Genomic DNA, 27,980 nt, shown 5'->3' on the forward strand with positions numbered 1-27,980 from the left:
GGGGCAAGTTCCTTTGCGAACAGAGCCTGGCATTGTATTTACTTACGTTTGTTTTGCATAATGAGAATCCTGTTTATTCCATGTCAAGGCTTCGTCGTCCTGAGGAAGCAGGGAGATTATTTGACCCAACCGGCCCGTTAAGACACTTCTTGCCCGAGGAGATACATGACTATTGTGTAGAGGGACCTGTCAGGTATACATGTTCGATGCCACAAGAGTTGTTGTATTGAGAGTGATCGGGGGCACCCATCCCCACCTCACGCAGATGCCAAGTAGCAATGGTCAACAACACTGTTACTTCATGAACATGGACCGAAGAGCCCATGGATCATTCGTACTCTGGGGGTCATTTTCAAGCCATGGACAAATCAACACCATACTACCTAACTAGGGAAGTGTTGCTGCCAAAGCTTCGCAGTCCGGTGACTCTTGACCAGTGCCTAGCAGCTGAGAGCATCAAAGCAGGGAACATCCTCGAACTCAGAATTTACTGGAACGAGTTTCCAGGCACCAACCTAGGCAACTACCCCTTTCGTCCATCAAATACCTTGCCAGTTGTTCACATCTCTGACAAGAAGGGTAATCCAGCTCCAAAAACAACTGATGACCAAACCAAGACTCAGAATGCCATCTCACGTTGCCAAAGACTGCAGAAAAGGAGACCTGCATGGACGGACTTCTCATTGCTGAGGCATCGATGTCTGCTGCACAACATCCTAGTCACTGCTGAGCGGACAGGCCATAAGATGGGAGCCTCCAGACTATGATGTCCAATACGATTCTCATGTTGCGTTCGCCCCTGGGAGTACTTCAGCCGGAAGTTTATGAATTTCAAAGTTATGCTGGTCGGCCTCCGAACCCCGGCGATCACAAGCCGGCTTCCACGGGGCACTGGAGACTTTAGTGCATACTCGCTTGCGAAAGATCAACCAAGAGCATATATAGCAATTTCCTTTCACGGGCATGGTGATTCCTGTACTCAAACCACCGGCGTAGCTGGGAACGCGCGAAACAATTTACTATTCACGCTCAAGTCCTCTAATTAGAGTATTTACAAGGGTATTTGGAGAAATGAACGCCAACCGTCGCCTGAAGGAAACAACCCGATTAAATCCACCCCCAAGCATGACGCCCATGCCGCTGAACACCAACCCAAATCTGTTTCTGAAGAAGGTCTACACCAATTAAGCATTACATCTCCATGTCATAATAGCGGCTCCACTCCTGGGCAGAGCCGTCGTACATCTTGACGTTGTCAAAGCCAAGAATGCGGGTCAGAGTGAAGTACCAGCTCGACGCGTAGCCGCCGACACCGCAGTAGACAATGATCTGGCCATAGCTGCGGCTGACGTTGTAGCCAACGGCGCCGCGGAGCATGCCGAGCAGCTGGAGAGGGCTCTTCCAGCTCCCATCGGGGTTCCAGATGTTCTTGGCGGGCAGGGAAACGGCCGAGGGGATGTGGCCCGGCTTGGTGGCCCACTCCTCCATGACCAGACCGTCATACACCTCCTTGTCGCGGCCGTCGATGAGGAAGATGCCCTGGTGCTTCTTGTTGATGTTGGCAGCCACGTAGCTGATGTTGACGAGGAAGCTGCGGTCCTCGGTCGCGGTGTAGGTGCGCGGGACGGGCGTCGGGACAACCGTGGTAGTCGGGAGGCCCTCGCTGGCCCAGGCGGGGAAGCCGCCGTCGAGGACGGAGACGCGGCCCTCCGAGATGCCAGCATACTTGAGCGTGGTGGCAACGCGCGGCGAGGCGGCCTGGGGGAAGGCTGGGTTGCCAACGCCGTTGACGAGGACGATTTTGGTGGCCGGATTGGGGTTGCTCACGCCAACGGAGCCGAGCGTGGCAAAGACATCGGCCGACGGCGGCATCTCGAGCAGCAAGTCCCCGGGACCCATCTGGCTCCACGCCGAGATGGGTTCGAAGGGCAGGCTGACGCTGCCGGGGATATGGGACTCGGCATATTCGGCAGCGGACCGCAGGTCGATCACGACGAGATCGAGGTGCGGCTTGCACATGTTGAGCCACCATGGGCTGACGGTAGGGCCAAACAAAAGGCAAGCCAGGGGCATGAATGTGCGCTCGGTCAATGCCTGAGCGTTGACAGCAGCACCGGCCACGGTGGGCGCGAGGCCGGCGAGGATGGGCGCGAGGAGGGCGGCGCGGCCAATCATGGTGATGGCTTGCGTGCTCGGGTGCAGATCAGGGTGAGAAGGAAAGGGAGGGAGGACTAAGCGCCAGACAATTTGTCTCAGCCTCAAGAAACAGAACCGATGGAGGGCGGCGTGGTGTGGTGGCTGCTGGAACCTTGGAGAAACGGACCATGGAATGCCATTTAACCTCTTCAATCGGCAGACGCGAGCCACAGGGGGTACGCCATAGAATGAGCACGGGCAATAATAGAAACGCTTCGTTTCGGTATTTCCCCAGCTCAATGTCACCCTAGGTCTGTCTTTCTGGGGCGCAGCGATGACCCTGGGCAGACAGTCCAGTTGTGTGAGGGAAACATGGTAACAGCGGCGTTTGACTGGGGACTCCTGCACGGAAATAGCCACAGCGGCGCCTAGTCAAGGGGTACTGCGCCGCCAGAGCGTGAAGAATCGTGTGTTGACCGGGAACCGGTGTCAATGTTCGGTATTCGGCACGTCACAATAGTGCACGGCCTCGCCCAAGATTGACCAGTTTAACTAGTTACGGCATGAAGACCCCGCACGCGATGCCTGCTGGTGGATGATAGCGCTGCAGGAATGGGCCGGACAGCAGGGGCATGCGGCTGGTGAGCAAAAGCGGATGACGCCGGGGCCAACAACCTGGAACAACCGGACGCTAACATCGTGTGGAAACCAATGAGCTGAAGAAGGGGCGAAAGAACGCGATCCCGAACATTTGCAGATACCCGGAATGCTCGGTGCATACTAAGGCCAGTACACAGTACACTGCTCTGCTCTCTTGATTTCTCGGCCCACGGTTGTTCCCAAGCGGGTCCCGCCTGACCTTCATCAGCATCCAAAACACGTGCAAAACTGTCCATCCACTACGCTAGCTAGTGTATATTGCACGGTGCACTAGTGTGGTATGAGGCTCGTCGGCCGCCGTCGGCGCAGGAGGGCGGTGCGGCGGCGGAGTCTGCCACCGCCGCCGACGACCAAGACATCGACGCCTGGGCATGGTTCCGCAAGGACGAGGCAGGAACCACGAGCCATGTCTCGACTTCGAAGATCAGAACCTGCCGGGACCCATCGCGCACAGGTCTCGTGCTAGGGAATAACTAAACCATTCCTGCATTGGGCGTTGGAGTGGCGGAGATGACACCATCGTTTGTTGTGGTGCTGGATACGTAGATGCATGTGTCGGCGATTTCAATTGTGGTGTTCGCATAACTTGTTGGATCAAAAATACCGTTATTATCTCCAACTCTGCGCCAGCAATGTGTACTCGCAATGTGTTACGACAGTGTTGGATCGAGACAAAAGAGGAGATTGCAGGAAACAGAACAAAGTGTTTGCCGAAGTTCGCCGTTATGCGTGTGAGTCTGTTGGTCCTGCAAGTTTTCGTCTGTTGGATGCCATGTTTCCGACGTTTCCACGGAAGGCAAGCTTGCTGTGTCCAGGGGTTCCGGGCCTCGGGGAAATTCCGACATTGCATGCAGGGCTTCCCCGCAGTATTACCCCCAGGTAACTAATGACAGCCATCCTGGTCGGCCTGAGGGTTGCAGAACATCGACAGGATAGGGTAACGTTACTCCACAGAGTCGACACATATCCATCACCTTGCACACGAGAGGATAATACTGTGTATGTATAGTACACCACGAATTTCTTGAAAGCAAGCCAAGCCAAGGCACGCATGATTACTATAGATCCCATGCTTTGATAAGTTGATCCCTTATTATCACGCAACGCTTGTGGAACACTCGAGGCTGTCCGCTTGCGGCGGTGCGCCAATGAAAACAAGAGCGGCCATCTGGTTCCCGAATACGGCGGGCAGACAAGCCAAATGCACCATCCCTGCAAAAGGCTGCTTGGTAGGGTACGGTGCGTTCTGTGTACAAAGGAATCGAACATCCCTTGTCCTTCGCTCGAGGAGCACAATGTGTGACCTTTCCCCCCTTCGGAGCGACTTTTACATACTGGACGGAAGACCATCGCGAAGCACACGATATCAATGCTTCACCAAGAGGGTAGTTCCTGGTAGAACTCAGGGGGTAATTACTACCTCTTCTCGCCTCCAGGCAAAGATGCAAGAGCCAGCGAGGTCTTCTCAGGAGGAACGCGTCAACTGATTTGACTGCAATCCAGGGACGGATGTGCAGAGCATGGTTTGGCTTCTACGTACCTCAACTCGCTGATCGGCCTTTTCAGTTGGGCGCTGCGTTCTGTTCGCGTTACGTACTGGAAACCACGAGACAGCTCTTTTGAAGGAGGAAGGTTTCCCTTCCTGGAACAAGAACCTCAGCCTGGCAACGGACGACTACACTACCACCGGAAAGTGATGGTGTGTTTTCTGTTCACACATTCCGCCTTGCGTGGTTTCCCCGACCAACTGGAAGAGTTCCCGATATTATGTGGCTCGCACCAACACAAGGTAAAGCCTCAGTCTAGGGTCTTGCCGCATCACACGGATGGACCTCAAAGTGCGGCTGGGCAGCCACCAACCGCCAACATCCTTCAGAGACGCAACCCTAGTAGGAAAGCCTTTGCGGCTGTCTCGATAGCACATGGGCGGCCTGACCGAGTCGTTTTGCGAATGGCGCATCGTGTGGTTCTGCGGATTGTTCAGCTTCCTTTCCTGTGCGGATAGGTCCAAGGCGAGACTCCTGCTGTTAAGCTCGGCACAATTACCCGAGGGTCATCCTGGAAGCGCACATGGTTAAGCGCTTGGTTGCGGTTGACAAAAGCGGCTGGTAAACCCGAGCCATGACGCTTTGATGTCCTGAGAATCGGCAAAGCGGGTCCAGACTCGGCGATCACCCCCACTGAATCCGTTGAGCTAGGCGCAGAAGGGAGAGGAGGCCCGTTCGCCGCTTCAGTCAGCCCAAATCGCCAAGAGGGCCAATCCTAGATCTAGTTAGTTGTCCGAGAGCGACTCTACATACTGTGTACACTACCATGGATATCCCGTATTCTCTGTAGCAGACACTGAGGAGCACCGCACATAACCCTTGCTCTTGCAACCAACCCTCGTGTGCCGGTTAACCCGAGCACGAGGCACGAGTTCATCCGTCAGGCCGGCATCCGTGCGCAAGACACACTACCATCTAGGTTGGTGTTGCAGTAGCAGGTATATATGGTGCACTAGCTGATGGCAGCATCAGCGGATCCGTTTTTGCTGTCACAGTTGGGAATGGCGTTTTGCATGAGTTCCAGCACACCGGCGCGCTGGAAGAACTTTGCCACCGACCCCATCTTAGCCGTCATCCTTACCTGCACATTCGGACGGGAACGTGTCAAAGCACACGGAATCCGACATTTAAACTTCACCCGGTTGCATACACTCCTCTGCCTCAAATCCCATGGTTGGCTTTGATCCACGCCGCGGGAGACATGGTATTCGTTTGCCCATCAACGACACCGCAATGCTCATGTGAACATTGGAGCCGTATAAAAGAGCCTATACCGTCCTCCCCCATCCCGGATTGCGAGACCCGTCTCTCGACTCCGGCGGAACTCGAGACGTGGACACGAACGGCGCCAGCACCGTGAAACCACACGCCAACACCCACTATGTCGTCCAACCTTCCTCCAGACTTCGTGGAACCCTACCCGGGTTGGGCCGAAGAGAACAAAGGCCCTCTGATTCTTGGAGTCACGGGCTCCCTAACGGCGCTGGCCGGCTTGTTCGTCATCGGTCGTATCTATAGCCGCCTCCTGTCGATCCGCAAATTGGCTATCGACGACTATATTGTCATTGTCTGCATTGTAAGCGCATTGTTCCTGTTTTGGCCTTGTCTTGCTCCTCTCTGGCTGACCAGCTTGTACACAGCTCCTGAGCGTCGCGTATGTCATTCTAGCCTCTCGCGCCATCGCTTACGGAGGTGGCAGACACCTGATCACGCTGCCGCCCGAGGACGTGCCAAAGGCCATCTACTATACCGTGGTGTCGTTCGTCCCGGGGGTATCATCCTTCACCATTCCCAAGCTTGCCGTCGTGATCCTGCTCGCCAAGGTGCTTAACCCGGGGCGTGTGCACAGGATCATCATGTGGATCATCTCGGTCCTGTATATCCTGATGGCCGCTGGCATGCTCGTCATCAACTTTGCCCAGTGCACGCCGGCCGCAGCGCAATGGGGTGGCGCTCCGGGCACATGCTGGGACAGGAGGATCACGGTCGACTACGCCCTTGCCTTGGGTATCTGCTCGGTGCTGTTCGACTTTTACCTGGCCATCTACCCAACCGTCGTCCTGTTCGGCCTCCAACTCAACTGGAAGAAAAAGGTGGCCCTGTCGTCCTCGCTCGGCTTTGGGTACTGGTGAGTCGTCAGACCTCTGTTCACATATTTTCCTGCGAGAACCGCGATTGACCGGGAGCGTAGTGCCGGAGTCATCACCTGCTACAAGTGCTACACGCTGAGCGGCCTTCTGTCCCTTGAGGACTTCACGTATGCGGTGGATGATGTCGTGCTTTGGACCAAGTAAGTTCGGAATCCATCCTGCTCCGGCCTTCTCGGCGAGTTGCTAATCCACGTCTCGCGTAGCATTGAGGGTAATTGCGTCCTTATCGGCGCCTGCATTCCTTGCATGTATCCGCTCGTCAAGAAGATGTTCGGCTCGTCGGTGCTCGGCGGTAGCACGTCCAACAAGTACAGCCACCAAAACCCAACGGGACCCAGCGCCATCGTTACTATCGGCTCTTACCCCACCAAGAAGCGTACCAAGACCGGGGGCGTGACACACCTTGATACTATCAACGACGACAATAACAAGTACATTATCCTGGAAGAAAGGTCATTCCATGCGAGCACGACGGAGCTGCGCGCCGAGGACGTGGCCGCACAGCAAAAACAACAGCAACAAAACATCCAGGCGCGGGCAACCAGGCAGCCTGGGTGGTGAGCAGACACGCTGTCAGTATTTGAGAAGGGCGGTGTTGGTCAGTTCCTGATTGCGGGAGGATCTTTGCCAATGAATGCCCTGGCCGGCAATATGCGATTCAGTACTGTATGACTCTTAATTTTCATGATACCCTAACGAAGCATACAAATAATATGACATAAACTGTCGCGCCTGTTCCGGATCACCGTTTCACTTAGATGGACCCCAAGGGAATCGTCAAGTTCCGATGCTCGGCTTGGTTGAGACGTTTCATGAGTCAAGTGAGTTAGGTAGCAGATGAAGTTGCAGGCTTCGACTCCGGCCATCATGACTTGCTCTCCTAAGGTTGTCAATGGAAAGTCCCCATCATCCTCATTGCCACTGCCCAGGACATCCCCCCCCCCCCCCCACCTCGGCCCCATCCATGGCCGCTCTGCGAGCACGGTGTGGTCAAGTGCTCAAGTTGACACCAGTTTCTGACGGCGAAGACGGTAGAAGCTCCCTAGGAGCTGGCCACATGACTCAGGGGCAAGTCTTGGTGTCATGATCATGGATGGTGTGTTTCCGGGGTTCCCCTTCCCCCCAGGAGTTTGCTTTTGTCTTCGGTTCCGCTTACTTGCGGCTTCGAGAACCCTTCTACCGCATCTTGGATGTCTCTGGATTTATTAGCGCATCCATTCGCCTCCACAACGCATCGCACGTCAGAAGCTATACTTGTACGATCTCCGAAGGATACATGTCCATGGCCCACCGTAGCGACAACAAGATATGAAGGCGTACAGCAAGCACCGGTCAAGGGCGAGTACTCATTGACGACATTCGTTAGGTGCAGAAGACAAATTTAATGGAATTACATATTATCATCGTAATATAATGATATAGAAAATAGAAGCCCCGTAATCTCCCTAATCAATTACGCTCTCCGCGCTCGCCTCGCTTTGGCCCTCCTCAACGCCTTCGCCGCCTTGCAATTGCGGACGACGCTCAGCCGCCCGTCGAGTGCGATGTCCACCGGCGAGGTGGCACCGATGTGCCTCAGCAGCACTTCGTCCACGGTGTCCAGCACCACAATGTCGCTGAAAGCCGGGCTGAAAAAGTTGTCACCGCCGTTGCTGAGGAAGTCAATGGTGACGAACGTGTACTGGGCAGTTCGGTCGAGCGGCTTTCCGCCGATTTTGACGGAAACAAGCACCTTGCCCGTGGAGGTGGCGGCGCCGGTCGCATACTCGATGCGAATGCCGCGGCTGACCTGCAGGAATGATGTGACGGGCTTGCCATTGTGGACGTTGACGCCAGATACAATACCCTCGAGCACGTCCCAGAGGCGATCGCCGGACAATGTTACCTCAACGACGGAGTTGGCGAAGGGGAATGCTGTCAAGACCTCACCACGGGTGATCGGCCCCTCGTCGATGGCCGCACGAATGCCGCCTCCGTTGACGAGCGCAAAGGCCGGCGCCGTTGTCTCGGATGTGCTCGCGTTGAGTCGGTACGTGAGGAGCGCGCTGCGGATGCCATGTTAGCCACTCACTTGCTTGTGGCTTACGCAGTCTCACGCAATGGGGACTCACTCGGAGACATAATCGCCCAGCAGACACTCCTTTTGCAAGCAGGTTTCCTGCTCCAGGAAGACGTTGCTGAAGCCAACCACCTCTTTGGCGAATTCCTCGAATGGACCACGCCAGGAATCAATCTGCCGCTGCAGGTCCTCGTCCTGGGCCGTGGTGTTGGTGAGGTGAATCGGGCCGCCATGGTAAGCCAAGATCCGGCCTTGATCGTCGTATGTGACGTCGATGTAGCCAAGATACTCGCCCCAGCGGTAGGCCGTCACAATGAACACCTCCTCGCCGTCCTTGTTCTCAACGATCGTGGGGTACGGACCCTGCGCGCCCTCAAAGTCTCCCAGGGGCGTATGGCTGTGACCGCCCATGATGAGATGCAAGCCCGTCGTTTCGCGAGCAAGCCTCATGTCTTCCTCATAGCCAATGTGCGTGATCGCTGCGAGGCGCTTGATGTTGGTGGTGGAACGGATGAAATCGATAGTGTCCTGGACAGCCGCAATCGGGTCCGTGAAGCGCGTGCCCTTGCCGGGCGACGAGATAGCGGGCGTAGTCTCGGTGGTGACACCGATGACTGCCAGGTCGTACTGGGGGAAGATGTGGAAAGGCTTAATGGTGCGGTTGAGCATCGGGTGGTCCGAGAAGACGTTTGCGCTGATGATGGGGAAGGTCAGGTTACCCAGAAACTCGCCCAGGTGATCGTCTCCGCGGTCGAACTCGTGGTTGCCGAGCGTCATCGCATCGAAGCCGATCTGGTTCAGGGTCTGGGAGATCTTCTCGCCGCCGTAGAAGGAGAAGAACATGGTTCCCTGGAACTCGTCGCCCACGTTCAGCAGCAGCGAGTCCGGGTGCGACGGTCGTGTCTCCTTCAGCACCGTCTTAACACGGGCGTAGCCACCATAGCAGCCACGCTCGGGCCGCGTGCAATCAGTTCCCGACGACGAAAACTGGTCCAGGTGGGCGTGCACGTCGTTGATATGGTAGAAGGAGATGTTGTAATGACCGGCGTCATCGATGAAGCGCTTAGACAACCGACGGCTCACGAGGTGATCCACTTGGGCAGCCAGAGCCGTCCCGAGGAGGCTGACCGCCAGAAGGGTTGCTTTGAACGCCATCGTGAATATGTCAAAACCCGAAGTCGTGACAATGCTGGCGGTGACGCACGTGGTGTTTGACACGACGCGAAGCTGTCGACGTGCGGGCGTTCTTGAAATCACTACGCCAGGCGCTTGGTGCCTTCTACGGTACCAGAAGGGCGGAGCATTGAAGACTTGTATTTGGACGCACAAGCGCTAGTTACCTGCTACTTAATTATTAAGCTTCAACGAGATCTGCATGGCCGCACATGTTCTTGTCAATCACGCATGACATCAGCCCGCGCCGTTCGTTCGGGTCCCCTTATCTTGGCGTCACCGTTGGTGTAGTCCTTGCCTCGATTCTGGTCAGAAGGTGCTGATTCTACATAGTACCCCAAGTGGAGAGTGTTGCTCAGCGGGCAACGAATGTTTTGTGACCTTCCGTTTCTGGGACCGGATTCCACCGAGACCCATTTTCGCCGGCCTTCCTCAAATGGGGACCGGACTAGGGGGCGGGGCAGATTGCAACACAAGAATCTTTGATAGTCGGCAGGCGTTGCACCAGGACGGATGAGATCACCACGTGCAAATTTGCGAAGGCGGATTTGACAGAATCATCGAGCAAGTTTGTGATGATCTGTGGCCCTCCCGGATTGTCTGTCGGCCCTTCCTTCCCACGGCTGCCTGTTGAGCGCCTTTGAACCCTGTCATTCTTCCTCATATGTCATGTCCGCATCCAAGATGCCTCTCACCCAGCGCTTCAAGTTCCTCGATCTGAACTAGGTCGGGGGTCAGATCGCGGGTCCGGATAGCGGCCAAGGTGGTGGCGTTGATGGGTGCACCCTTGGGGATGAGACGGGCGCCGTTCATGGCCAAGATGCTGAGGATGTGAGCAGCGGCCTAGGGAAAGGACGCATCAGTACCAAGTACCTATCATGATCCAAGGATCGCTGAGGTCCGCCAGCCGAGGAGCAACCCACCTTTGCGTTCTTCGTGTGCGTGTCCGGATCCGGGTTGTCGATCGTGTCGCAGGCTTGGTGGTAGCACGGATCCTGCTCGACGCCGGTGCCGGTATGAAGGAAACCGAAGGGCTTGTTGAGGATGCTCCAAAACGAGGCATAATCGCTCCCGTTGGTTATGATTGCTGGGGTAACAGTAATGTTCTTGCTTGCAAAGTACTCGTGATAGAGCCGCTCGATAACCTCGGATCCCGGCGGCGCCACGGAGCCATGCGTGCTGCCATCTGCGTCACCCACACCAATGTAGCCCTTGGCAACCATGTCAAAGTTGAGGTACGCAAGGATGCGGTCGGCCTCGCGTGGGTCGAGGGTCGAGCAATAGTGTTTAGACCCAAGGAGGCCGGACTCCTCTGCGCCCCACCATGCGAAGCGCACCTTGTTTTTGGCCCGGTACTTGCTGAAAGCGAGAAAGAGCTCGAGAATCAAACTGGTTCCAGAGCCTTTGCCAAGTCAGCAACGGGGTAGTCGTCTACCCAGAGAGCAAAACAATAACTTACCATCGTCGTTAATCCCAGGTCCCGCCTGGACGCTGTCCAGATGTGCACCGAGCTGATAGTATCAAGACTCCTTAGCCAACCGGATACTTCTGCAAGAGGGACGAAGGGGAGCCTGTCACATACGACAATGACATTTTCCGGGTCGCCGTCGACAGTTTCAACAAACAGGTTTTGCGTCGTCCTGGTCTCAACAACCTGGGTTTGTTGGAAATGGGCCTCTAGCTTCTCCCCAGCTGCAAGGCGATCCTTGATGCGCTCACCGTCAGCTTTGTTAATGAAGCCGCCGGGAACGTGCTCGGGGTTTGGGGCCGAGAGGCTGCCGGCAGTGGCATTGGTGGTGAGATCGTGGTAAATAAGAACGGCAGCCGCGCCGGCACGGGCGGCAGGGAGGAGACGACCGGCCAGAGTCCCGCCTGTGGGACAACGGAAGCGCTGTACCAGGACGATTTTGCCGGCCACATCAAGATCCGCGTAGGCTTCGTCATTGCAACCCGCGGCGCCCTCGGGGCCGGCCACGATTTCGGCTGTGATGCCCTCGGCCGGCGTCGACGGCGAATAGGTCAGGCCGTGGACGTAAATGTCCTCGCCGCCCACCTTGAGGTCAATAGACACAACCTGCGAGAACAGGGCGTCAAAATCCTGCTTCCACGCGCGGGTTCCTGGAACCTTCGAGATGCGCTTCCAAACGTAGTCGACCGAAGCTGCATAGCCGGGCAAGCCGAAGGCGCGGTTCCCTCCGTTGGCGAAAGCGATGTCGTTCAGCGCACGCAGGTTGGCCACGAGACTTGACAGGCCGTAGTTAGCAACAGGGCACCCAGCCGGAAAGTTTGTGGATACACCCTTGAATCATGTTGGCCTCGTACTTTTCAGTTTTAATGTCGGCTTGCAGCTTCTTTGAGTCGACCCATGGCTTCCGATTTCCTGGGCCAACGCCCCAGGACCTCTCTTCGTTCTCCTGAGTCTGACTCTGGTCCTCGGCGGAGACCCCAATAACCAGGCAGCCAAGCGCCGATAGAATAGCAAAGACAGCTTCCGTCCTCATGGTGGGCAGATAGTACGGACAATGTCTCTACCCTGGTCGTGTCGCCGTGATGGAAGGTTGTCTTGTAGAGCGAAAGGATAGCATCATTGATTCAGGTGCGCATTATTATAGAGCAGAGATGCGATGCATGCCCCGCGTTTGTCTATACCGTCGACCATGTCGTGATGGCTTTCCATCATCTCAATGCGATCCCAGAGTTGCAATCGGCGGCAGCGGATGGGTTTACAGAACTGCTGTTTGATGGCGACAAGGCTCGTATCAGGAAGGTCGGGAGCCAGGAAGGGGAGGTGAGGAGCGCCAAGGCGAACATTGCTTGGCCGGCGACATGGACCGTTCTTCAATTACCCGGTCAGCGAGAGGGGGAAACCAGGCGTGAAGACGGAGGGAACACTGCAGTGGAAGCCACAATCACGTCACCAGGACTTCGGTCAGAATGATCCTAACCATCATTGAATTTTGCCACGAGCCACTCCAGATGACGCTGCTCCTGCGGGACATGAGGGTTTCAAAACTAGGAGGGAGAACCGTATTGTTTGCTTGTTCCTAGCTAGCACATTTGAAGACTGTGGTTAATATCCGCTCACTGGATCACGTTTTCTGCAACACCACGAGCATGCGGCCCATCCTCCTTTGTTAACGCACAGCATATCCAGAGACCCCAAACCCTGCTTTACAGCTTCGGCGCCGATGACCCCTGCAGCGCGAGATCGAAGCGGTCGAGGTTCATGACCTTGGTCCACGCGGCCACAAAATCCTTGACAAACTTTTCCTTGCCCGTTGAGGTGGCGTACACCTCGGCGATGGCACGAAGCTCGGCGTGCGAGCCGAAAACAAGGTCAGCCCGCGTAGCCGTCCACTTCTTAGCACCCGTCTTGCGGTCGGTACCCTCAAAGAGCTCGTGGCCATCGACCGGCTTCCACTCGGTGCTCATGTCCAGGAGGTTCACGAACCAGTCGTTTGTGAGCTTGCCCCGGTTCGTCGTGAACACGCCGTGAGAGGAGCCATCCCAGTTGGCACCAAGCACGCGGAGGCCGCCCACAAGCACCGTCAACTCGGGCGGCGTCAACGTGAGCAAGTTGGCCCGGTCGACCAAGAGCTGCTCCGTCGACGCGCGCGCGGTGCCCCGACCGTAGTTGCGGAAGCCGTCGGCCTGAGGCCGCAGGTGTTCGAACGATTCGACGTCCGTCTGCTCCTGGGTCGCGTCGGTGCGGCCAGGAGTGAAAGGCACGGGCACACCAGCTGCCTGCTCAAGAGCCGCGACGCCACCGAGCACAATTAGGTCGGCCAAGGACACGCGCTTGCCGCCGGTCGCTGCAGCATGGAAGGCCTCCTGCACTCCCTCCAGTGCCTTGACTACCTCGGCCACCTGCGCCGGGTTGTTGACCTCCCAGTCCTTCTGAGGGGCGAGCCTGATACGCGCGCCATTCGCACCGCCGCGCTTGTCGCTGCCGCGGAATGTCGAGGCCGAGGCCCAGGCCACCGAAATGAGCTTGGACGGCGCCACGCCTGTCGCGAGGATGTCGCGCTTGAGCGCGGCCACGTCCTTCTCGTCAACGAGAGGGTGGTTGACGGGAGGCACCGGGTCTTCCCAGAGAAGAATCTCGGCGGGAATCTCAGGACCCAGCCAGCGCGAGCGCGGGCCCATGTCGCGGTGGAGCAGCTTGAACCAGGCGCGGGCGAAGGCATCAGCGAACTCGTCCGGGTGCTCAAGGAAGCGGCGCGAGATCTTCTCAAAGCCCGGATCGAAGCGCAGCGACAGATCGGTCGTCAGCATGCGCGGTGGGTGCTTCTTCTCCGGATCAAAAGGATCAGGGATGAAAGGCTCGACCCCCTTGGCCACCCATTGGTTCGCGCCAGCCGGGCTCTTGGTGAGCTCCCAATCGAACTTGAACAGGTACTCAAAGAAGTTGGTGTTCCACTTGGTCGGCTCCTTGGTCCAGATGACCTCCAATCCGCTGGTGATGGTGTCGCCCGCCTTTCCTGAGCCGTACTTGCTCACCCAACCGAGGCCTTGCTGCTCGATGGGTGCCGCCTCGGGCTCCTTGCCGACGTTATCCGCCGGGCCGGCGCCGTGCGTCTTGCCAAACGTGTGGCCACCGGCGATGAGGGCAACTGTTTCTTCATCGTTCATGGCCATGCGGCTGAAAGTGGTGCGAATGTCGCGCGCCGCAGCCAGCGGGTCCGGAATACCATCTGGGCCCTCCGGGTTGACGTAGATCAAGCCCATGTGGGCCGCAGCCACGGGCTTCTCCAAGTCGCGCGTATGAATGTCGCTGTGGGCCTTCTTGGACTCATCGCCGCCAACAACCCCATGCCCCGCAATACCCGCCTGGCCGTCGGAGTAGCGGACCTCGTTGCCTAGCCAGGTCTGCTCGCCGCCCCAGTACACCGACTCGTCAGCTTCCCAAGTATCCGGGCGGCCGGCAGCAAAGCCGAAGGTCTTGAAGCCCATCGACTCAAGGGCCACGTTGCCCGCCAGCAATAGCAGGTCGGCCCATGAGATCTTGTCGCCATACTTCTGCTTGATGGGCCAGAGGAGCCGGCGGGCCTTGTCGAGGCTGACATTGTCAGGCCAGCTGTTAAGCGGGGCAAAGCGCTGCTGACCGCCGCCGCCGCCGCCACGGCCGTCAAAAACGCGGTACGTGCCGGCGCTGTGCCAGGCCATCCGGACGAAGAGACCGCCGTAGTGGCCAAAGTCAGCCGGCCACCAGTCCTGTGAGTCCGTCATCAGGGCAGTCAGGTCCTTCTTTAGACCCTCGTAGTCGAGCTCCTTGAAGGCAGCCGCATAGTCAAAGTCCTTGTGTGGAGAGGTTCCGGGCTGGTTCTGGCGCAGGATGTTGAGGCGGAGCTGGTTGGGCCACCAGTCGATGTTCCTGGTACCGCCGCCAGCAATGTTGGCGTGCTTAACTGGGCATTCTCCCATGATATCGGTGGGCGGAGTATCTTGATATCACAGGTAGAGTTGAATCGTTTTCGTGGTTTCCCCAACAAGATGAGGCGTGAAAGCAAAGACAAGCTGAGGGAGCGCGTAGGAGAGGGGAAAGAAAAGGGCGGGATGTGCCTAGGAGCCCTGAGAGAGACTGCCACGCATATAAAGCTCGTTGGAAGCCCACTGACAAACGTGGGCTACTTCCCTTACAAATGGTTCTCGGAGGCAGGTCCCCACTTCCGGACGTGTTGTACCGCAGACGGGTTGACCCCGCATCCCTGAGGGGCAGAATCGCGACATCCATGATACATCGTCCCCTCCCTAACGGCCCGGGAACTGATTTCAAGCCAACCTCGTTCTGGTTCGATGACGGGACCCCCTACTCGACGCTTTCCGTCGGCTCTTGCAGATCCCGCCGGCAGATGTTTCCCAGTTGCAGGTTGTGAGAGCTACCCGACGGGAGCTCTGGATAACATGGCCCTTTCATACCTAAGGTACCTCATCCCCGTAGAAGATCTTCCCTCTGTCGCCGTTTCCTGACACCCAGATATCACTGGCTTTATCGACCACGTTGGCATGGTACCTTGATGGCCGAAAGTGGAACTCCTGGACCAAGTCCTGGAAATAGCGGGCTCGCCCGTGGTCTGTGGAAGGCGGGGAACTGTGCATCTCCTACATACATCACGGGATCAGAAACAGCTGGCGCCCGACTGCATGTTGTCGTAATCCATCTGTCCTCATTGGTCAACCCGAATGCCATTTCGCGCCTTCGCCGTCTCGGAGCTTCGGAGTTTCGATCGTGTTCGAAAGTTACTAGTTATTCCGGGTCTTCATCATTGATTTGCTCTGAGGTGTTCGGACATTACTTGCCAACCATCTCCGGCGCCAAGACAATCGCCGGGGCGGGTGGCGGGGCGGAGAGCGGGGCATCAAGGGTCTCCAAGGGCAGTTGTCGGGGGCAGCCAGTTTGACGCCATAATATTGTTATGGCTAGCTGTCCATGACGGCATTGATCTCCTTCAGCACGCCTTGAACACCGGTAGGGACTGCAAGCACTACATATGGACTGCCTACCTGATCTTCGGGATGACGGGAACGGGAAGTAAATCCCGATAGATGATAAGCCCAGGGATTTTCGTCATCATTAACGGGCAGCAGGCATCTAACTACCCGCAGTTGCCCCGCTAAAAATGATAGGATGAGATATCCAACGCCCTGCCCTCTAGAATCTGACTGATAACCTTACCCCCTTCCATTCTGAGGACGTGTTGTCTTGTACATCTGTGTAAGGCAATAACATCCTTCGAGACTGATCAATTGTACAAAGAATATTACCTACATAGATGAATTGAAGGGTCGACCGGGATGCATGGTGGGCGGAGGAATATGGAATCCACGTCGAGATGGAGAGACCAAAGCCCTGCTACATCGATGCAATGTGCAGTCGCTGACCTCGGCAGTTACGCGTAGAAGCCAAGGATGATTGGACCTACCCATTGGGTATAGGTCTTACCTATACCCCTAGAGGGGAGGTGCCTCCACCAGAGGCACCAGAGGGAGGTGATAGGGGTTGACAGAGTAGGAGGTGACCGCTGAGACGCCCTGGAGGGTTGGGGTTTTGTATACAGTACGTCGCTAGACTTGTTGCGAATTGTAGCTATTCGAATTTCATTGTGTTTTTGAGCGATTCAGCCATTGCAGGATTGATTGATTTTGGCGATGATGGTTATGGTGTTGAGTAATGGATGGCTCAGGACGGGACGAAGAGCAGGAGGGTTAGGGTTATGTATGTATATGTCACGTGATACAGTCCGGGAGGGGCGAGGCCTACACAGTACAGCCCGAGAAGTATGTCTCCAGAGAAAAAAGCCAAGATGTCTGCCACGGACACATGTGAAATATCCAGGCCAGATTATGGTCAATACCTAGCTAGTACCTATGTCAAAGTAAGCCCTCATAACCACCTCGTCCTCCTTAATTCCCTGATTCTCCTCCACGGCGGCTCCTAACGACGGGATTTCAAGCAAGAGTTTGGGGAGCGAAGCTCTTGTCGGGAGTAACGATTTGGCCGTTGACCAGCTCGTGGTCGGCGTAGGCGGGCCAGACAATCAGGCGCTTGTTCCAGTCAACGATGGACCACGTGGTGAAGCCGTTCCCCTCCCCGAATTGACCGCTCCAGCCCGAACTGATGGTGTATGGGCCGCAGGTGATGCCGTTGACCGGGGCGCGACTCGCAGACGCTCCTTTGATCGAGTACATGCACGGAGTCCTGGGCTCCAGCTTGTTGTTGACGTGGAAGGTGACGGTGCAGAAGGTGTCCTCCTTGTTGCAAGTCCTTTGAAAGCTCTGGAGTGTCCACTGAGGCACGTCGGCCATGGCAGAAACTTCCTTCTCGCGTTCGTTCAGGGTTGGCGCAGCAAATGCGCTGTTGATCATGGCAAAGATTCCGACGGTGATGACGCTGAGCTGCATTGTGGAGATGTTGAATAATAATGTGCAAGGCGATGTATGCGTTGTAATTAGTTGATAGAGAACAAAGATGGTAGAGTGACTTGGTTGAGCGATTGTTGTCTGCAGTTCAAGAGTCGGTTCGGCGAGGATCAAGGCCTGTTTTATATTCCACATCTTGTATGATTTTTCTTCTTTGTTGTCCTTGTTCTCTCGGCTGTCATCGATGTGCAACTAGACCAGCGTGTCAACACGTCACCGAGAACATTACCAGGTGATCAACCATGATCACGTTTCGAAGAATGAAACAACATTGTGGAGAGATGCGAAGTTGCTCTCGTGTTGTTGAATTCATCCGCTTGCTGATGTCATCAAGCAGGTTGTAAGCATTCGTATTACATGGGACTCAATCCTGACGATCTCGTGAAGGAAGGATCGGGGCGAATGCCTAGCTCGGGTTCGCTTGTGGGGGCCGGGGGCAAAGTTGCATTGGGGTCTCAAAGCAATCAACACCTCCTACAGGTAGATACCATACTCTGCTTCAAAAAGTATGGTAGGTGCATGTGTCCGCGTAATTTGTTTGTGGTCTTGAGGAGTGTAGCCGAGAAAACAACGTTGTAGGTAGGTCACGCTGGGGCCTGAAATGCCCCGCTTTTGCCTTCTCCGAGGTAATGGTCAGTTACCTGCTGGCTGGAAGTTGTGCAAGGGGCCCCGGGATGCTCTTGGCGGGGACGTTCCATCGTGCCTCGGTCGACGGCCTGCCTCGATCCCCAAGGAGATGAGTGAAACACACAAACGTCAATAGCAAAACCACTCCCTTGGATCGCCATTGGAAACGCTCCAGTCCCATAATGACCAGGAATAACGCTGTGAACATGGCCACCGGCCAGCTCAGCCTCTGGAATCGATGCACACTAGCGATCCTAACCCCCGTGGTTGGTATGCCATCCGATGCCTCTTTACCCTCACCGTTACTTTGCTTGGTGACTGAACACTGATACATGGCTCAACCGCCCTCAGCTGTGCGCTGGATTTTCGGCTTCCTTTCCCACAGAAATGCAACACTGCATTGGCGCCAGAGGCTGGCGCTCACGCTGCTGCAAGCTCTGAGAACAAGTCTCCCACCAGACCTCAAGCTATCCTTGGCTCGACGATCCTCCACGGGCGAAGAGGTGGCGCAGTACTGCAACAAGAACTCTATTCCTCGCGAGGTTGTCGTCCTCAATGTCAACCCTGTGGGCAGCGACGTTCCAGCTCTTACCCTGCACATCTTAACCCCGCCAGAGAGCTCGGGGAACGACAGTGGCCCAACCATTCTATACATCCATGGCGGCGGGTACGTCAACCCACTTCGCGGGCCGGCGCACATGCCATTCATCATGGAATGTGCTGCGGCTTGTCGTGCTCGCAAGGTCGTCGTACTCGCGTATGCGCTTGCGCCGGAGCACCCCTACCCGGCACAGCTCATCCATTCCGTGGAGGCACTGCGCCACTTACTGCAGCCCACAACCTCTGGCATGAACCTGCGTCCTGAGGACGTGATACTCGCTGGGGACAGCGCAGGAGGCCAGCTTGTTGGCGCCGTTCTCGCACACATTGTCCATCCATCTCCGTATGCGGCCCCGCTTCGGGTTGATGGCCAGCTCCGCGCTGCCTTGCTGGTCAGCCCTTTTGTGCGGCTGCCGCCTCCAGGATCGGGCAGCTACGAATCCAACCACGGGCTTGACTATTTGACGCGGCCGCAGGTCGATGTGTTCAAAGCCGCTTGGTGTGCTAGGGAAGATGAGATCTGGGCCAACCTTTGCGGCGTTGAAGGATCTCGGAGGGTATGGAGCCGAGTGTTTACTGGCGGGCCCAGCCGGCTAGTCCAAAAGGTCATGGTGACGGTTGGGACTGCTGAGATATTCCTCGACTGCTGCCGCACATTTGCCCGGGAGTACGTCGAAGCTCAAACAATAGCCGCGAACAAGGATACGGACTTCAGTGTGTTCCAAGGCATGGATGCCGTGCTCGCTGAATGTGAAGGCGAAGTACATGTTCAGCCGGCACTTGATGCAGCGGGGGGCTATAATGAGGGCATTATGAAGCGCGCAATCATGTCATGGTTAGGAGCTGTCTAAGTAGGCGTCATTCAGTAATTACCTGTGGATTGCTCAGATAATCGTATCGACCCGAAGTAGACGGCCTTATCTCGGTTCCTTCAGCGGTCTGTCGGTGTATCAACCATCGCATATTAAGCGGTGAGGTGACTTCGTAATAATTCCGCCGAGCCGATTTAACTTGGCACCCATCAGCCCTCCAAGAACCCATCGTCCAGAAGATGCATCATTTGCTCGTTGTTGTAGAACCAATCTTCAAGCTCCATCCCGTTTCCTACCCACATCATGGGATTGGCACCCCTCTGGAAAGCATTGCCGCTGGAGCCTTGCAAATTCGCTGCGTGCCCTGCGTCTGGTTGACCCGTGGGAGCAAAAGATGCCGGAAATCCAAGCGAAGCCACTAGATTCGATGCCCTGTCATCGTGACCAACGCGTGTCTGGGATTCTATGTAGTGGGATGCCACTGTGCATAAAGCCTGAAACAGCCGGCGCAGTCTCTCAACAGCATCCGTGTCAGATGGATATGGCTGGAGAGAGGCAACAAATGCTTCCAGACGGGCAAGATCAGCACGATCCTGGGTTTCAATGACCTGGCAGAATACGACGATGAAAGGCACAAACGGCGCATATTGTATGGTCCTTCCCGTCAACCTCGAGTTAGCTGAGCGGTTGCAAAGCAAAAAAGTAAATAAGAAAAAGAAGCAGGGGAAACAGAAAAAGAAAAGGAGAAAAAAAATAAATCAAGGAGGAAAAAGACACAAAATCAACAAAACGATAACCTTAACTCACCAGCTCATGTAGATCGAGAACAATGGGATCAAGCTCCTGTCAATGATAGCCATGCACTGTTGGTGTCGCGCAAGTGTTTCCCTTGCTGTTTGGATGCACTCCGGTGTAAACGTTGTTGGCGACCCTGGGGGATTCGGACACGATCTGTAGATGAGCGTGCGTGTGGAGAGGCGTAAAACGTCGTCAGAGAGGACAAAGAACTCTGTAAGATCGTCGCCAATGAACCCTCTGAAGTCCCAATCGCATTGCGCCTAGGTTTCCGGTCAGAATGCTGGACATCAAGCGTTTATATCGCTGTATAACCGTCGCACGCACCGTGGCTTCAGCTGTCATCTTGTCCACTTCGTCTAGGCTGCTAGCTAGCTGTTGGGCTTGAGATTTGCGGACGTCTTCTGGTTGAGCAAGAGCATCAGGACAATAAAGCAGCTCGTAGATCTGCCCTTGTATCCTGGACACTTTGACCCACAGGTCGAGAGCGGAGAAGGCTGGTTTGGAGACCGTTTTCATGCTCCCAGGGTTTGGGATGGTGATATCATGATCTTGAATGCTCGATGACCGTCCGAGGCGTAACGACAACGACTTATCCAGGGCATAGATAGCCCAGAAGAGGAACTGCTTCCTTTCAACCACATGCGCAGGCTCACTTTTGAAGGTGGTAAGGCGGTGATAGCCAAGCGATTGACAGAGTTCGGATGCCTTTGAGCACAAGGTCCAGGTCAGAGACGGCTTGCACAGCTCAATGCTGTAAAAGGCCTGTTGAACCATCAGCCAGGTGTTTACAAGGAGGATGACCTTGCTTTGTCGTTCTTACTCCTTGTGCCAATGCCAGAATTACCTCATAACTTGCTGGCAAATGCAGCGGGAGTGCAGCCAGCGCAGTTTCGAGATTCCCCGCACAGAGACGGGAGAGAGCAAAGTACTCGTCCCGTTTATCCTCAAAAACGCAGCCCGTAATAGAGAACAAGTAGTGCAAGCCGAAGCTTACAGTGATGAAGTTGGCAGCGTTGTATTCGCTGCTGCTATCCATGTACGCGGCGATGCAGATGGTTGGAAACTCGTTGAGGTCCAGGCGGAATAATTCCAACACCCACGCCGTCCAAATGGACCCATATGCTGCACCGTGACGTTGTGGCTGTTAGGAAGGCGCTTCGATGAAACATGAGACGGGGGATTTCGTTGACCTCACCCTTACTGAGCTTGAGAACCTCCAACGTCTTCGCAATGGGAGGCAGTTCGCATCCGAATGGGACAGACTGCGGCACTGGTTTCGCGCGGGGATATGTCATCTCCTGGGCAACCGGCTGCTGCTTCAGGGACTCGACCATGCTGCTCAGCGCTTCGATTCGCTGATGCATCTCAGGTTTGGCGTTGCTGCTGACGACCTTTTTCAAAACATCGTTGGCAAAAACAGACTGCGCCGTCAGGGAGGACGCCCCCTCGGCAACAGATGCTGTGGCCTCGGGTAGGTTGCCCCCCTGACAGCTATGGGCAGACTGGGTATCCGGGGGAACAGCCGGGCTTGAAGCGGTTGAGCTGTGAACAGTGACTGGAGGAAGCCGCCCTGATGTCGGCCACTGAGTCTTGAGTTCTTCCAACAGACGTACCACGCCATCGAGGCGGCGGTCGATACTGTCGATCTTTTGCTCACTGATAATGGATCCGGTGAATATGTAGTCTGGGTATATTGAGTTGAACAACAACGTACTATTGATGAGTCAGGAGAATGCGCGCTCGCTTTTCTTGTGGACGTGCCCCCGAACGATGACACTCAACCTTGGCATCACGGCAATGTGCGCATGGGAGTTCTCGATTGCAACGAATCTAAAGTCTGAGGTTAATAACAAGATTGGTCAAGAAGAGAATTGAAGCTATGAGAGGAAGCAATGACAATCAAAGGGAGGCACAGCAATGACCAAAAAAGGGACAACCATGAATTATCTCGAGAAACAGCTGCTGACCTTTCGTGCCCGACAAGCATCACACTAGTTGGTACGAAACCCCAGGCGTGTCATGTTAGCGGCGTTCTATTGAAATAGCTCAAGAGAGACGTTGACTTGCAGCTTTTGGCACACTAGCCCGAGGGATGCTGGTAGCCTCATGGGACGCAGAACGTTGGTCGCTCATGTCTTCTGTTGTATACAAGAGCCTCCTGAGAAGATCGGAACGCGCGGGACCGGCAGGAGAATAGCCGCCAACGTCAAGACTGGCCGGAGGGCGCGCGTTCCGTCAACCGTGGTCCGCGCGTTCCGAATGCGAAGAACCAGGGAAGCTGATGGGTGAGTGGGTCAGTTCCGTCATCTCCCTGGACAAAGGGGATGACGGGAGGCCCACATCCACAAATCCACAAATCGAGACAACCTGGAATCTGACGGATTCCAGGTTGCAGAATGCACATGCACGAGCCCGCATCAGGTCAGCAGGAGGATGACGAGTCTTTTGGCATTCTTCTGCCAATAAGGTTCTCCGTGCCTGATCTTGGCTTTCAACGTACTGCGTAGGGAAAGTGCGCCGCTTCCGTCCGGGCCATCTCGCTTTCCGACACAACGATTCGGAGATATCCAGGGTCCATCCGGGTCGAACAAGGTTGGTTAGTGACTTGGCGCCAAGTGGGCAGGCGATGCTGATGTGCTCGTATAAAAACACAACTTGATGCCCCAACTCCATCTCCCGGGTTGAAATGACGTTACTTCCTACCGTGCTCGTCTGGTAAATCCTGAATGCGAGCTTGTAAACTCATCCCTTCCATTCGCTGCCCCTGATCAACATTCACAATGGCAGCGAGTGTCGAAGGGGGGAAGAACTCGGATCACGCCGAAAAGGAGTCGTATGTGTTACCGAACCCTCGAAGCCCGGACGAGAAAGAGGCCGACGATGAGAGTGGGAACACGTATTTCGTGAGTCCAAGGCTGCGCTGCACCAGGGTGGTTTGGCATTTCAGCAAGCTAACTATATCCTAGCGCATCTTCCGCTATGGTGGCCTGTTTGAGTATACACTCATCGCCATCGCTGTGTTGGCTGCTATTGCCTCGGGCGTCGGGATCGCCTCACAGAATCTCATCTTCGGCGCGTTCGTCACCACCATTACAGGCTTCGCGTCCATTACGGATCCATCGTCACAGGAAACGGCGCGCGATGCGTTTATGAGTGATGTGTCACGATTGGCGTATGCTTCGTTCACACCGCGCTTGGCCAACCCATGCTAAGTGTATATCTGCAGGCTGTACTTTGTCTACCTCGGCATCGGGAGGTTTGTCCTTTCGTACATCTACAATGGACTCTTGACGTATACGGGCCACCGCATTGTTCGCAACATCCGGCACGCGTACCTGCGATCCGCACTGGCACAGGAGGTGGCCTTCTACGATCTCGGGACCGGCGGGTCCATCGCGACACAGGCCACCTCCAACGGCAAGCTGATTCACGGCGGCATCTCCGAGAAGCTGGGCCTCACTTTTCAAGGACTGGCCGCATTCATTGCCGCATTCATCATTGCTTTCGCAACCCAGTGGAAGCTTACTCTTATCACTCTCGCCATCGCCCCAGCAATCATCATCTCCATGGGCGTTGTCGCAACTCTTCAGGCTGGCCATGAGACCAAAATCCTCGAGACCTACGGGGAGGCCAATTCTTTTGCGGAAGGAGTGTTAGCTAGTGCCCGCACGGTTCATGCCTTCGAGATGCGGGATCGGCTCGTGGCCAAGTTTGATGAGTACCTATCCAAGGCGCACCGGATCGGGGACAAGATGTCCCCGTTGTTTGGTGCTTTGTTCTCCATCGAGTATACCATTATCTACCTGGGCTTTGCTCTAGCCTTCTGGCAGGGGATCAGGATGCTTGCGCGGGGCGAGGTTGAGACGCCAGGTGACATCTTTACGTAAGTATGACGGCGGTGTCAAACTGGTACCAGGCGTTAACTGGCTTCAGGGTGCTGCTATCTGTGGCCATCGGCTCGATTCAAGTCACTATGTTGGCACCCTACTCCATCGACTTCACACGCGCGACCACCTCGGCCGCCGTTCTGTTCCAGCTCATCGATCGGCAGTCTGCCATCGACCCATTCGACAAGTCTGGAGAGGAACCTTCCGAGGTTTCGGGCCTCGTGGAACTGGAGAACATCACGTTTGCATATCCCACGCGCCCGAACACCACCGTCCTCGACAATTTCTCGCTCCGGGTCCCCGCCGGAAAGGTCACAGCGTTGGTTGGCCAGAGCGGCTCTGGCAAGAGCACCATTGTCGGTTTGATCGAAAGGTGGTACAACCCATCCTCGGGTGCTATCAAGCTCGATGGCCGCCCCATTGACAAGCTGAATCTGCACTGGCTGCGGAGGAATGTCCGCCTTGTACAACAGGTACGATAATCTCACTTGTCACCTTTATGAATGATGTCTGACTGTATGCAGGAACCTGTCCTCTTCCAAGGTACCGTATTTGACAACATCGCCCATGGTCTTGTCGGCACCCCTTGGGAGAACGCATCTCGAGAGGAGAAAATGGTTCACGTTCAGGAAGCTGCAAAGACGGCCTTCGCCCACGATTTCATCAGCGAATTGCCCAATGGATACGACACGGACATTGGTCAGCGCGGCAGTTTGCTTTCTGGCGGGCAAAAGCAGCGCATCGCCATCGCCCGCAGCATTGTCTCGCACCCCAAGGTTCTGTTGCTGGACGAGGCCACAAGCGCTCTTGATCCTCACGCCGAGGGGGTAGTGCAGCAAGCTCTGGACAGGGCATCTGAGGGTCGCACCACCATCGTCATTGCCCACAAGCTCGCCACTATCCGCAAGGCCGACAACATCGTTGTGATGTCAAAAGGGCGCATCGTGGAGCAGGGAACGCATGAGAGCCTTATCGCCCAGGATGGCACGTATGCCAGACTCGTCCGGATCCAAGATCTGTCTGTGTCTGGGCCTGGGTCGTCGGACAGCGATCAGGAAAATGGAGACGAAGCGGAACACGCCGTGGAGCTCACCAAATCGATGACACGATATGCTACGCAAGACCAGGCTCGACTAGAGGCACAGAGACACCGCGATGACTACGAAAAGCACAACCCGGTCGGCCTTCTCAAAGTCATTATCCGCCTGTTCAAGCTCAGCTCCGAGATCAAATGGTGGTACATGGCGGTCGCCCTGTCCTGCGTCGTAGCCTGTACGTTCCCGAGAAAACGGTTTGCATGGAGAAGAATGTTTTGCTGACCTGCGCTTGTAGCTGCCCTTTTCCCTGCCCAGGCCATCTTGATGTCTCAGATGATGGATGTGTTCACGCTGACCGGCGAAGCCATGGAAAACCGCGGCAATTTCTTCGCCACCATGTTCATCGTCCTTGCGGCTGGCTGCCTCGTCATTTACATGCTCATGGGTTGGGCCGTTAACGTGGTCGCCCAGGTATTTAGTTTCTCTCCCCGACTGGAAAACAACCAAGCTGACTCCCTGGTCACCAAGACCCTTTCCCACAAGCTGCGCAGACTGGCCTTTAACGATATCCTACGACAAGATCTTCAGTTCTTTGACCGCCCCGAGAACACGACCGGTGCGTTGGCGAGCCGTGTGGACTCGGACCCGCAGTCGGTATTTGAACTGATGGGATTCAACGTCGCACTGGTCTTCATCGCTGTGCTGAACGTGGTTGTGTGCAGCATCATCGGAATCGTTTACAGCTGGAAACTCGGTATCGTCGTTGTCTTTGCTGGATTGCCCCCCCTTCTCCTGGCCGGCTGGCTCAAAGTTCGCCTTGACATGAAGCTGGACCATATCACATCCAAGAATGGCTCCAGCAGCGCGTCCATCGCGTCTGAGGCTGTAACGGCCATCCGCACCGTGTCGTCCCTGGCGATTGAGGAACGCGTGCTCGCTAAATACACAGACCTGCTTGACTCGGCCATTTCCGGCACAGTGAAGCCCTTGAGCACCATCATGGTATGCTTTGCGTTGACGCAATCGATCGAGTACTGGTTCATGGCCTTGGGATTTTGGTAGGCTTCCCCTCACTCCGATCACGCTTATCCTGTCTCTGATGAGGTTCGCAGGTACGGCTGCCGCTTGGTCGCTTATAACGAAACCACAATGTACGATTTCTTCGTCTCCTTCATGGCTGTTTTCTTCTGTGGACAGGCCACGGCGCAACTGTTCCAGTTCTCCACCAGTAAGTGTCCGCTCTCTGTGCAGACATGGAAATCCAGTGCTAACCATGCGCAAGGTATCACGAAGGGGAAGAATGCTGCAAACTGGATGTTTTGGTTGAGCGATCTTAAGCCGACTGTCCGTGAAACGGACGAGAATCGTGATAACGAACCCAAGTCCGGCGGCCCCATTGCGCTGGATCATGTGCGCTTCTCATATCCCACCCGGCCCGACGCCGTTGTCCTGCGTGGAGTCAACCTGGAGGTAAGATATTGGATATTTGACTGGATCCCGTCTCGGGCTTTGGGATTAACTCGTTGGCAGATCAAAAAGGGTCAGTTTTTGGCCGTCGTCGGTGCCTCTGGGTGCGGCAAGTCGACCATCGTGGCCTTGCTCGAACGGTTCTACGACCCCTCGACAGGCACGATTCGCATCAACGGCGACGCCCTCAATGAGCTCAACCCGAAGCATTATCGCCGCATCGTGTCACTAGTCCAACAAGAACCGACGCTGTTCCAGGGCTCCATCCGTGACAACATTGCACTTGGCGTTGACGACACATCACCAACCCCCAATGGCACGGACTTCACTGTGCCTGATTCCGAGATCGAGGCGGCGCTTCGTGCTGCAAACGCCTGGGACTTTGTTTCGTCGTTGCCGGACGGGGTCGCGACGGCGGCAGGTTCGAATGGCACCCAGCTCTCAGGCGGTCAGCGGCAACGCATCGCCATCGCTCGCGCGCTCATCCGTCATCCCAAGGTGCTGTTGTTGGACGAAGCAACAAGCGCTCTCGACACGGAGAGCGAGAAGATCGTGCAAGGGGCCATCGCCGAGGCGGCCAAGGCCGGCGACCGCATCACTGTCGCCGTCGCGCATCGCCTGTCGACTATCAAGGACGCCGATGTCATTTGTGTGTTCCACGGCGGGAAGATTGTTGAACAGGGTACACACGAGGAGTTGATTGCTTTAGGAGGGATGTATCGCAAGATGTGCGAGGCGCAGAATATGGATTGAATTACCTGAGGGTCCCAACCGTCTGTGGGAGAGGTTTCCTTCCATACGCCGGGCAGGCCATCTGGTTGCTTTCTTATAATTACTGTTACACGTAACTTCATCACCCCTTCACGGGATCCGAAGGTTGCGGCTCCTTTAGATAGATAGATGATCTATAAATAATGAAATAATTGATTTCATTATCCAGGTCTCGCTTTGTTCATCTCTAAGCTTGCTCTCTTTTTCGTATTCGGGCAGGTTCGGCACATGCCGATGGCTAGGTACCTTAATAGAGAGTCGCTCGTATTCGGATTTTCGTAACTACAAGCGTGCCTTGCCATTGCTAGTGTGTGACATTCGCGGCACAACCCGAGA

General features: G+C 55.6%; 9 protein-coding genes across 9 annotated transcripts; 3 read left to right on the forward strand and 6 right to left on the reverse strand.

The window, feature by feature from the left end:
* Positions 1-1,191: 1,191 nt before the first annotated feature.
* Positions 1,192-2,175, reverse strand: VTJ83DRAFT_1441 (uncharacterized protein; the record flags this gene model as incomplete). Its single annotated transcript, XM_071007601.1, has 1 exon — positions 1,192-2,175. The coding sequence occupies one exon, from the start codon at positions 2,173-2,175 to the stop codon at positions 1,192-1,194; it is 984 nt and encodes a 327-aa protein (XP_070870794.1).
* A 3,549-nt stretch (positions 2,176-5,724) lies between these two features.
* VTJ83DRAFT_1442 (uncharacterized protein) lies at positions 5,725-7,054 on the forward strand (the record flags this gene model as incomplete). Its single annotated transcript, XM_071007602.1, has 4 exons — positions 5,725-5,919; positions 5,984-6,471; positions 6,535-6,633; positions 6,697-7,054. 4 exons carry the CDS (start codon positions 5,725-5,727, stop codon positions 7,052-7,054), a joined length of 1,140 nt encoding a protein of 379 aa, XP_070870795.1.
* Positions 7,055-7,946: 892 nt separating this feature from the next.
* VTJ83DRAFT_1443 (uncharacterized protein) lies at positions 7,947-9,707 on the reverse strand (the record flags this gene model as incomplete). Its single annotated transcript, XM_071007603.1, has 2 exons — positions 7,947-8,538; positions 8,605-9,707. The coding sequence occupies 2 exons, from the start codon at positions 9,705-9,707 to the stop codon at positions 7,947-7,949; spliced, it is 1,695 nt and encodes a 564-aa protein (XP_070870796.1).
* Positions 9,708-10,385: 678 nt separating this feature from the next.
* VTJ83DRAFT_1444 (uncharacterized protein) lies at positions 10,386-12,226 on the reverse strand (the record flags this gene model as incomplete). Its single annotated transcript, XM_071007604.1, has 5 exons — positions 10,386-10,568; positions 10,649-11,127; positions 11,185-11,236; positions 11,308-11,968; positions 12,048-12,226. The coding sequence occupies 5 exons, from the start codon at positions 12,224-12,226 to the stop codon at positions 10,386-10,388; spliced, it is 1,554 nt and encodes a 517-aa protein (XP_070870797.1).
* A 670-nt stretch (positions 12,227-12,896) lies between these two features.
* On the reverse strand, positions 12,897-15,149 carry VTJ83DRAFT_1445 (uncharacterized protein; the record flags this gene model as incomplete). The annotated part of the gene is made up of 1 exon (XM_071007605.1): positions 12,897-15,149. The coding sequence occupies one exon, from the start codon at positions 15,147-15,149 to the stop codon at positions 12,897-12,899; it is 2,253 nt and encodes a 750-aa protein (XP_070870798.1).
* A 2,025-nt stretch (positions 15,150-17,174) lies between these two features.
* Positions 17,175-17,627, reverse strand: VTJ83DRAFT_1446 (uncharacterized protein; the record flags this gene model as incomplete). The annotated part of the gene is made up of 1 exon (XM_071007606.1): positions 17,175-17,627. One exon carries the CDS (start codon positions 17,625-17,627, stop codon positions 17,175-17,177), a length of 453 nt encoding a protein of 150 aa, XP_070870799.1.
* An 827-nt stretch (positions 17,628-18,454) lies between these two features.
* VTJ83DRAFT_1447 (uncharacterized protein) lies at positions 18,455-19,723 on the forward strand (the record flags this gene model as incomplete). The annotated part of the gene is made up of 2 exons (XM_071007607.1): positions 18,455-18,542; positions 18,624-19,723. 2 exons carry the CDS (start codon positions 18,455-18,457, stop codon positions 19,721-19,723), a joined length of 1,188 nt encoding a protein of 395 aa, XP_070870800.1.
* A 170-nt stretch (positions 19,724-19,893) lies between these two features.
* Positions 19,894-22,615, reverse strand: VTJ83DRAFT_1448 (uncharacterized protein; the record flags this gene model as incomplete). The annotated part of the gene is made up of 8 exons (XM_071007608.1): positions 19,894-20,341; positions 20,492-20,742; positions 20,807-21,244; positions 21,303-21,604; positions 21,678-22,138; positions 22,197-22,312; positions 22,450-22,473; positions 22,550-22,615. The coding sequence occupies 8 exons, from the start codon at positions 22,613-22,615 to the stop codon at positions 19,894-19,896; spliced, it is 2,106 nt and encodes a 701-aa protein (XP_070870801.1).
* A 647-nt stretch (positions 22,616-23,262) lies between these two features.
* VTJ83DRAFT_1449 (uncharacterized protein) lies at positions 23,263-27,626 on the forward strand (the record flags this gene model as incomplete). The annotated part of the gene is made up of 10 exons (XM_071007609.1): positions 23,263-23,385; positions 23,449-23,654; positions 23,709-24,365; positions 24,416-24,842; positions 24,894-25,641; positions 25,702-25,877; positions 25,935-26,464; positions 26,519-26,634; positions 26,689-26,876; positions 26,937-27,626. 10 exons carry the CDS (start codon positions 23,263-23,265, stop codon positions 27,624-27,626), a joined length of 3,861 nt encoding a protein of 1,286 aa, XP_070870802.1.
* Positions 27,627-27,980: the final 354 nt, after the last annotated feature.

This window comes from Remersonia thermophila, chromosome 1 (assembly GCF_042764415.1).
Source record: "Remersonia thermophila strain ATCC 22073 chromosome 1, whole genome shotgun sequence".
In the NCBI taxonomy this organism is placed as follows: Eukaryota; Fungi; Ascomycota; class Sordariomycetes; order Sordariales; family Chaetomiaceae; genus Remersonia; species Remersonia thermophila.